This window comes from Triturus cristatus, chromosome 7, assembly GCF_964204655.1.
Source record: "Triturus cristatus chromosome 7, aTriCri1.1, whole genome shotgun sequence".
Classification (NCBI taxonomy): domain Eukaryota; kingdom Metazoa; phylum Chordata; class Amphibia; order Caudata; family Salamandridae; genus Triturus; species Triturus cristatus.
The window spans coordinates 1,845,943,774-1,845,954,169 of record NC_140590.1 but is presented as its reverse complement, the minus strand read 5'-3'; the positions used below and the strand labels follow the sequence as shown (position 1 = coordinate 1,845,954,169).

Below are 10,396 nucleotides of genomic sequence, written 5' to 3'. Positions count from 1 at the left end.
GAGAGGTGCCACAGAAGTCTCTAGGATTCAGCCCCTTTGAGCTTCTGTATGGTCACCCGGTAAGAGGACCTCTGAGTTTGGTAAAGGAAGGCTGGGAGCAATCTCCCAGGAAACCTCCCCAGAATGTATATAGTTACATGCTGGCCTTCCGAAACCAAACTCGGCGTTTCAGGCAACTTGCTGAGGCAAATCTGGAAGCCAGCCAGGAGGAGATGAAGCGGTGGTACGACCGGAATGCCACTCTGGTAGAGCTTCAACCTGGACAAAAGGTGTGGGTCTTGGCCCCAGTGGAGCCGTGTGCACTTCAGGATAAGTGGACAGGTCCATTTGAGGTTGTGGAGCGCAAAAGTCCTATCACCTACTTGGTGGACATGCAGACTCCCAGGAACCCTTTGAGGGTCCTACATGTTAACCGCCTTAAGCCCCACTTAGAGAGGACCGAAGTGGGCATGCTGCTAGCCACTGATGATGGAATGGAAGAGGAGACCGAGCCTCTTCCTGACCTCTTAGTGGCCTCTGAGAAAGATGGGTCAGTGGATGGAGTTAACCTCTCACCCACCCTGACGCCCGAACAACAGGAAGACTGCCGCCACTTGCTGGGACAATTTTCCGACCGATTCTCCCTGGTTCCTGGTGTCACAGATTGGTGCGTCCATGATGTGGACACAGGAGACAGCTTACCTGTGAAGCACAAGGCTTACAGGGTAACTGACAGGGTCAGAGCTTGCATTAAGGAGGAGGTCTCCAAAATGCTTGCGCTAGGGGTGATTGAGTCCTCCAGCAGTCCTTGGTCCAGCCCCGTGGTCTTGGTCCCCAAAGCTGCTGCGCCGGGAGCCACACCTGAACTCCGGTTCTGTGTGGACTACAGAGGACTCAATTCAGTCACGAAGACTGACGCGCACCCCATCCCCAGAGCTGATGAGCTCATTGATCGGCTGGGGGCTGCCCGGTTCCTCAGTACGTTTGATTTAACGTCTGGGTACTGGCAGATCGCCTTGACCGATGGGGCCAAAGAGAGGTCAGCATTCTCTACACCAGATGGGCACTTCCAGTTCCGAGTCATGCCATTTGGAATGAAGAATGCCCCTGCCACCTTTCAGAGGTTGGTCAACCAGGTACTGGTTGGGCTGGATGCGTTCAGTGCCGCCTACCTGGATGACATCGCAGTGTTCAGTGCCACCTGGCCTGAACACCTGCGCCACCTCTGGGAAGTGTTGATGGCGCTGCGCCGAGCAGGCCTCACGATCAAGGCAAGCAAGTGCCAGATCGGGCAGGGTTCCGTGGTGTACTTGGGACACCAAGTGGGGAGTGGCAAGGTGGCACCCTTGCAACCCAAAATTGAGACCATCCTGGCTTGGGAACCCCCCAAGACGCAGACCGCAGTGAGGGCCTTCTTGGGGCTCACTGGGTACTACAGGAGGTTTGTCAAGGGCTATGGAACGATCGTTGCCCACTTGACAGAGCTGACTTCGAAGAAGCAGCCCGGGAACGTGATTTGGACTGACACCTGTCAGAAAGCTTTCGACACCCTGAAGACTGCCATGTGCACGGCGCCCGTGCTCTTGGCCCCTGACTTCTCCAAGGAATTCCTAGTCCAGACAGACGCTTCAGAGCATGGTGTAGGGGCTGTTCTTTCACAGATGACTGAGGAGGGCTGGGACCAACCCGTAGCCTTCATCAGTAGGAGGTTACTTCCACGGGAAAGTAGGTGGAGTGCAATTGAGCGAGAAGCGTTTGCTGTGGTCTGGGCGCTGAAGAAGCTAAGACCCTACTTGTTTGGGTCTCACTTCCGGGTTCAGACGGACCACAGGCCCCTCAGATGGTTGATGCAAATGAGGGGTGAAAACCCGAAGCTGTTGAGGTGGTCCATCTCCCTACAGGGGATGGACTTTACGGTGGAACACCGGCCTGGTACAGATCACGCCAACGCTGACGGTCTGTCCAGGTATTTCCGCCTTAGTGACGAGGAACCCCCTGGGCAAGGGTAGTTCTCCCCACATTTCAGCTGGAGGGGACACGTGTTAGACCTGGCACCTTGGCGTGAGTTTCCCTTCCACTTTTTGATGGTGTGCCTCGATTGTTTTGCTGGTGTTGTCCGCTCAGGGCACTGCGCCACGGCTAATCCGTGCCGCAGTGCAAGTGCTCCCTAAGTAAAGTGTACCTGTAATTGATGTTCCTGATTGGTTTATTGGATTCACTGTCAGTCCCCAGTAAAGTGCACCAGGGGTGCCAGGGCTTGTGAATGCCAATGCTGCTGGTGGGCTTGCAGCGCTGGTTGCGCCACCCACGGAAGCGGCCTTGTAAAGTATGTCTAGGGTCTGCCACCGCAGACCCTGTGCGCGGTCCGGGACCGTCGCGCTGACTGCGCAAGTGCCCCCACTTGCCAGTCCCTAAACCTTCCCTTACCTACATATTAGCCACCCCTCTGGTAGGCCCGAGGGCAGGGTGCATTGTAGACATAAGGTAGGACATGCCCTGATGTGTGTGGCATGTCTTAGTAGTGAATTACAGCCCTTGTCGTTTTTCACTATTGAAGGCTACCTGCTCTCCATAGGCCAGAATGGGCTGCTGGGATCCCGCCAACGCTGTGACCCCAGTAGACTCAGAGAGCATGGTAGAAGTGTCAAGTTTGGTATGCCTGAACTCAGAATAATAAAATACTTCTTGTAGTCAAGTTTATTTTAATATCCTGGGTTTGTAAATACTACTTTTAGAAAGTTAGTATTTACTGACCTGACCATCTCAGTCCGCCTCTGCTGTGTGTGTGTGTTCTGCCCAGCAACAGTAAGGAGCAGGGTTGGGGAATCCCCAGAGACAGGTTGGCTGCCAGGTGGTGGGTAGAGAGATTACACCTGGATGGGTGGGAGGAGTACACCTTGACTCTTGAATAGACCTGTGCTCTGCCACCACAAAGCCGGCGCCACCCCCTGTGGGGCGGCTGATGTCTCTGCCCTGCTGCTGAAAGGAAAGAGCAGAGTCACCATAACAAAGTGCTCCAGAACTGGACTGAGCCAGGCCTAGGCCCCCTGGCGCTAAAGAACAAAAGAATCATGGTATAAAAGTAGGAGCCTGGCTCCTAAGAAATCAGAATCCTGTTTACCACAAAGGACCTCTGCCCGACTAGAAGGAGAAGAAGACGCCGGAGGAGCTGGCCTGCTGCTTGCCTTGCTGAGAGAGGAGAGGAAGAGACTTACTGAAAAGACTTTGCTACTTTGTGCTTGAACATTCTCCAAGGGCTTGATCTGAGCTTGCCCCCTGAACTGAACCCCAGGAACAGTGGGTTCTTTGTGCTTCTTGCTCGTCCTCCAATTCGAGCCGTGTGTGCATCCCGCTGGAAAAGAGACTGCGCCCCTCATCGCCCCTCCTAGGGCCGTGACACTCAGAAGCTCGCCGGCCTCCAACCCGTGAGAGCCCCGCTCCGTCCCGAGCCGCTCTCTGTCCCCGGGCCAGGCCGCCTGCATCCCTGTCACCGCCTGCTACTGGAGCGCGCTGACCGCGCTATCACCCCTCCTGCCGGAAGCCGTCCGACGACTGTGATCTACGCCGGGTCACCCAGCTGCACTGACTGTGCCCTGTGGCCCCGCTTCGCTATCCTCGGACATCTCAGGCCGCGCCGCCCCCGCTGTGGAGACCCTCCTGCACCGCCGTGCTAAAGGGTCGCGGGCCGCGCCTGCCTACTTGCCCACACCTGCTGATTGAGGACCCAAGAACACTTCCCAAGCTGAGAGTCGCACCGACCTGTGCCGACTCTCCACATCACGAAAGAAGTTCCAGTATCGGGCTCGGGGCCCGCAACGCCTTATTTCCCCGTTCGCAGGAGCCGATCCCTGTGAGTACTGGAACTACAAGTAAAGAGACTACAAAGTATCCATTTGAAACAACGAACCAAGAACATTTGCCTGCTGTATAACCTGGTGGCCTAGCGAAAACGTTATTGGTCTTGTGATAAGTCTGTTGAGATATATATACCTTATTTTTACATAAAGAATCGTATTTTTATATATATCCAAGTCTGGTGTCCGTTTCTGGGGGGATTGATGTATTTACTGTATGTACGATTGTGAGTGCTTAACCAACAACGCCTGAGGAATCGCCTTGGCTGCTCACGCCACGCACCTAGAGGGTGAGCAAGGGTCATTCGCGAGGGGTTATCCTGCGCCCTGACGTGGAGGAGAGGGTTCCTGCTTGACCCAAGGGCAACCTTGCGCCAACCAGAGATCCCCGACTCTAACAACGGGTATTATTATCAAGTAATCTATTAATCTCTTGGTCCTCCGTGGCCATCTCCTCATTGGTGTTACAATATAATTTAGAGAAGTGATTGCACCAGGTTTTTTCATCAAGGTATATGTCCCTGGATGATCTGCCTTTTTTGTTTCCCTTGGAGATTAGATTCCAGAATGTGGCCTGGTCTTTCTGGTGGGCTGCATTTAAAAGGTCATCCCAGAGAGCATCGTCCCAGGCTTTTTTTGCTTGGGCCAATGTCTTTTTATATGTTAATCTACTATCTTTGATTCCCTGGAAGTCCTTTAATTTTGCAGCCTGAATCAGGTCAGTTTTAGCATTACGACAATCTTTGTTGTACCATTGGTTTGTTGTCGCTGACTGGTTACCTTTCTGGCTCGAATCCTTTTTATAGATTTTACTTAAGTGGGGAGTCAGTGCGTCTACTAGTTTGTAATGTAAATCTAGGACATCCTGAGTACCTAGAGCAGGCATTTGGCTTCCCTCCAATATATCGGCAAAGGAATTGTATATGTTTGTCATCGTTTCATCCTTGGCCAGAATATAGGGCCACTTAATAGCACGCCTATTATTTGAGACCTGATGTTCTCCTACAGGGCTATTTAGCATGGCTATCATGTTTGTTTTAGGTGCGAAAGGTTCTGAATGTAACCATAGTTGGAGGGGGAAGTGGTCACTCTCTGTTCTATGGTCTATTTTAAAATCTATTATTAGATACCATAGACTCATGGAGACCATTAGAAAATCTATGTGAGACCTGTAATTTCCCCTACCAAAAGTTGGAGCCGCTGGTCTATCAGACTGAAAGCGGCCATTACACGCCCTTAAATCGTGATTTACTGAAGTTTGTAAAATCTGCATTGCTGCTCTAGAATTTACCATATTATTGGACTCTAAGGGAAGGACATTATTAGCTATGTCCTGTTCTTCAAATAAAGTATCCAAGCCCAATATTGGCTCATATTGGCAGTTAAAATCTCCTCCAACAATTACCTGCTTACTTGGACTTAAAGTATTTAAAAAAGAATCAAGGAGGACTATCACCTGTGAATCTTTACTATGGGGATGCGGTCTATTATATACATTTAATAAGTATATAATTTCTTTTCCCATAGTTACCATTTTTAATCCCATTATATCAGGGGAATCAATCGACAGTGATGTGATATCTACCTCCATAGTAACCCTTACCCAGATCACCAGACCCCCAGATGCTCTTCCTCTCACTGACGACACTGCGCCACGACTGAAAGTTCTGTAACCCAGTCTATCAGGTATATCTATAGCCCAGGTCTCCTGCAGGAGAATGATGTCAAAATTCTCAATGTAAGAACACCAAACCTCGTCCTGCATGTTCCTAGATACCCCTGCTATATTCCATGTTATTAATCTAACAGATGGGAATTCAGCTGCGCCATCCGCAATAATGTGTGGGACAGTATTTTCATGCGAAGGTGGGTTTGCGGTAGTTAGCCCCCCAATCTTAATATGCTTGGTACCACATTGTCTATTCTCACCCAAGCTAGCAGTAGTTAACCTTGAATTTATATAGGTCTCCGTAGTTGTCCTAGGATAGGGTGTCTGAGTATCATGTGCAATTACTGGGGACTCCAACCTTATTTGAACGGTTTCAACATTAGGTTCCACTGTGGTCGGAGTCCTGTCTCCACCTTGAGTTGCTAACTTAGTCTCCACATCTGTCACATAGGCTGGGGTTAGTCAGTCATTCAGATCCAAGGTGCTTAGTGCCAAGTACCTATTGTTTGTATTGGTCTGAAAAGGTGGACCTTGGATATTGTTTTGGGATATACTTAAAGTATTAATCTGTTTATCCCTAGCTAAATGCTGATAAAAGTAGCCTAAAGGATGTACACCCACACTATTCTCTCTCAATGCCAATGATGCTGCTCTAAGTAGTACAGTCGCCACGTGTTGAGGGTGTTTAAAATTAACAATTATGCAATCACCTTTGCAAGTTTTCCTGGCACTCCCGATCCAGGGGACCCGTCTAGTTGATAGTATCTGATCTGAATAATTGACGGGGAACCCACAATTGTGGTTTAGCCAGGAGACTGTTTTCCGTTTAAGGGAATCATGCGATTCATTTTGTACATTAGACTGCATATTGTCTAGGGGTGGCACATTTGTAAGTACTATAACATATGGTTTCACACTGTGGGGGTAAATTAGTAGAGCGAGTTTTCTTGGCTTGAACCGTTGTCCAACCTGTAGAAAGTGGTTCTGCATTTGGGGCATTAGTTTTATCCAACGTCTGGTTGTTTGGTATGGGATTACGTGGAAGGGTATTCTCCTTAATCGGGGCTTGTACATTTCTTCCCTCTTGCTCCATTATCCCACCTTGTGATTTGTTCTGAGTATCAATTAATGTAGAAAGAGAGCCACCTAGTCTAAGCACTTCTGCTGATAGTATATCTATTTTCTCAACTAGTGGTTTAACCACATCCACTAGTTTGTCCTCAAAGGCCTTAATAATACAGGACATAGTATTTGTCGTCGAAAATATATCAGTGCCACAGTTTTTGGTCATAGTTCCCTTTTGGCAGAAGGAATTTTTGGGAGTAGCTTCACAATTCGATTTGTGCTGTGCCCCACCTCGCTTTGGTATCGTTTTTCTACATTCCCTTACAGCCCTTTTTTTTGGGGAGCATGCTAAATGATGATCAGTTCTAGGTTCGTCCGACAGATTCAAAGGTGTAGCGTTAGAGTCTGCAGACGTAAGTAGAGGACATTCTGAGACTACAGGAGACTCAGGTAGCGCCATAAACTCTGTTAGCAAACATTCAGCGGCTAAGACATTAGGTGCCACAGTATTTATATTAGTATTAACAACATTACTCAGAGAACCTAAGTCAGTAGTAGTAATATTTTCGCGGCCCAATGATTTCCTTCTCTCTTTATTAATTTGACTTGCTACTTTCACAAGGTAGTTATCCATAGTGGAATTGTTTTTTACCATGGATTAACAATATGGGGCACAGTTTGGTTCAAAAGCCCGATTACTAACTATCTGTGATCACCCTAATTGCCCTGATCTTAGGGATATGTTACTTAAAATATTTCGAGCACCACATTTGCAACACAATAAAATATAAATTATAAGCTGGGATACACACAAGAAAGGGAATAACGGCTATCCTCTTATTTTGGTTATAAGTTATGTATCTTGAATCAAAATGGTAACTGGGAGCTCTATCTAATTCTATTTGCTGTTAGTGAATCAAAGCGGATCAGGAGCTTCTGGCAGCAAGGGATAGTAAGAACACGGAGCAAGCCAGCAACCAATTAGTCACAGTTTAGTATTTGTCCAATATTGGGGGGGGGAAGGCCCTTCTAACGAACTCGTAAGCCAGCCTTCTAGTTAGTGCAAGTCACAATCTTACATGCATAGGTAACTGAAGTGCAGCAGGTGATATGCTACGGGATATATCCGAACTTGCAATGTTCGCTTGCCTTAGAGAGGTGGCCCTGCCCTGCCTCCTCCTGCCCCGGACGGCCACAGACGGCCCGCCCTCTGCCCGGGCTCAGCCCGGCGTCGCCCGCGCGCGTCCCGCGATGCGGAGGGAGCCTCTGTATTCATAGCGCCTCCGGGCGCGGAACAAGCCGGAAGGAAGTCCTGGCCGGTGCTAGGTATGCCGGGAGCTGTAGTTCCCCCCCACTGCGGCCAGCGTTCACGAGTGGCGGCGAGGGGAACCAACAGCGTGTGCGTCCCGTCCCTGGTGGTCCAGCGGTGTCAGCAAAGAAGGTAAGTCCCCCACTCCACCGAGGGAGCCTCTGTATTTATAGCGCCTCCGGGCGCGGAACAAGCCGGAAGGAAGTCCTGGCCGGTGCTAGGTATGCCGGGAGCTGTAGTTCCCCCCCACTGCGGCCAGCGTTCACGAGTGGCGGCGAGGGGAACCAACAGCGTGTGTGTCCCGTCCCTGGTGGTCCAGCGGTGTCAGCAAAGAAGGTAAGTCCCCCACTCCACCTAGGGAGCCTCTGTATTTATAGCGCCTCCGGGCGCGGAACAAGCCGGAAGGAAGTCCTGGCCGGTGCTAGGTATGCCGGGAGCTGTAGTTCCCCCCCCACTGCGGCCAGCGTTCACGAGTGGCGGCGAGGGGAACCAACAGCGTGTGCGTCCCGTCCCTGGTGGTCCAGCGGTGTCAGCAAAGAAGGTAAGTCCCCCACTCCACCGAGGGAGCCTCTGTATTTATAGCGCCTCCGGGCGCGGAACAAGCCGGAAGGAAGTCCTGGCCGGTGCTAGGTATGCCGGGAGCTGTAGTTCCCCCCCACTGCGGCCAGCGTTCACGAGTGGCGGCGAGGGGAACCAACAGCGTGTGCGTCCCGTCCCTGGTGGTCCAGCGGTGTCAGCAAAGAAGGTAAGTCCCCCACTCCACCGAGGGAGCCTCTGTATTTATAGCGCCTCCGGGCGCAGAACAAGCCGGAAGGAAGTCCTGGCCGGTGCTAGGTATGCCGGGAGCTGTAGTTCCCCCCCCACTGCGGCCAGCGTTCACGAGTGGCGGCGAGGGGAACCAACAGCGTGTGCGTCCCGTCCCTGGTGGTCCAGCGGTGTCAGCAAAGAAGGTAAGTGTAGATGCAGGTCTGCATGGCTTGACAATTTAAGAGATTATTTTTATTGCTCCGGGGTCCACGCACATGGGGGGACTATTCACTAGATTATGACTATACACAGAGATCCCCTACTACAGAAGATGTATTATGTGGCAAATATGGCAGAGCCATAATTATGTGGGAAACATTTGCAAACTAGGATATTTTGCCATTCATGTTTGAACTGTTCTTGTGCAAAAAGGGAGGAGAAGTGCTGATGACAGAAACTCCATGGATGGGAGACAAATGGTTTGTGATTCCACTTTTAAGGATATTTGGGACATTCTGTGATTGGAAACGTATCACGCTTTGTAAATGTATTTTAATGTCAATAACTCATATTAAACCTTAAATAAACATGTGTATCCATTGGTTAAATTAAATATCATAATAAGCTGTAACCGGTTAGTGAAATGGGAAACAAATACTAAAAATTGGATATTTTGCTCTTTCTGTCACACCTCTGACTCCACCCAAAGACCCAATCCACGGGTTATTCCCACCCTCTGATTCTCCGCCCACAGTTCCCCTACTTTTTTCCCCCTACTTCAACCACGGAGTGTGACCGACTAGCATTGCCAATACTTGTTAGAAACTTTGATTAAAGGTAATTCAATACTAAGTGCTTTGCTCCACTACATCATTCAAATGGTGTGAGACATAAGAGAACAGTGTCCTCATTCCTGTCTTGTTGGAGAACCTGAAAACCTGTTTTTTCTAGCAACATCTTCTCTATGTATGACCTCCCTGGGGTGGGGGACAGTTTCAAACACCCTATACCTGTCGATGTGTATTCTCTTCCTCTGTGTGCCCCACCTGCAGCACTTCTCCCCGCCTGCACCCCTTCATGCACTCACTGGCTCCTCCCATGTCTGGACCCTGCTCCATTTGTTTGCAGCTAGGTTTGCACTCTATAAATACCCCTACACAGGAGGCTGGGAAGTATGTTCGGCCTATACATGGTGTATATTTATTTTGGTAAAGGCAGAAAACAAATATAAAATAATCAAACTCAAATAAGATAAATATGAAGTACAAAAATATTTATAAAATATAACTCTTAGATGACATCACTGGCATAGGCCCACTTCAGGAGTAGCTAAAGGATGCAATCTCTGTTCCTTGGAAGCGATTTCCTTTTCTGCTGGGAAAATGCATACAAAGGTGGCTGAACTGATGGGTGTACATGTGCTGCTGGGCTGTAGTTTAGTGTCCCTCTTTTGTGCAGATCCAGTGCCTTGAAGTCGCGCAGTCCAGCGCGCCAAGCCTTGCAACATTTAAGTAGGCGCAGTCCAGGCCGGGGCCGCTGTTCTTTAACTGGATACTGAGGAAAGAACAGAAACACATCAGGGTTTGTTCTGAACCTTTGGTCACTCATTGAAGAAAGACGGATTTTAGATATTTCTGCTTGTTTCATTGTGTAAAATGTTCAGCGTGTTCGGGATACACAGGACAGCAGGACTAGAGCGAGAGAGAGCGAGAGCGAGAGCGAGAGAACACGCATACGCATGCATGTGTAAATGGATGAATGAATATGATTATA

General features: G+C 49.6%; 1 protein-coding gene across 5 annotated transcripts in view; it reads right to left on the bottom strand.

The window, feature by feature from the left end:
- Window positions 1-9,800: 9,800 nt before the first annotated feature.
- Window positions 9,801-10,396, bottom strand: part of LOC146813413 (early activation antigen CD69-like) — a 74,311-nt gene continuing 73,715 nt past the window's right edge. For all 5 annotated transcript variants that reach the window (XR_014966972.1, XR_014966973.1, XM_085620188.1 and 2 more), the window contains one exon: window positions 9,801-10,177. Coding sequence is in view for 3 of the 5 variants with exons in the window: in XM_085620188.1 (XP_085476314.1) it covers window positions 10,060-10,177 (118 nt within the window). In the remaining 2 variants the exon portion in view is untranslated. The remainder of the gene's footprint in view (window positions 10,178-10,396) is intronic.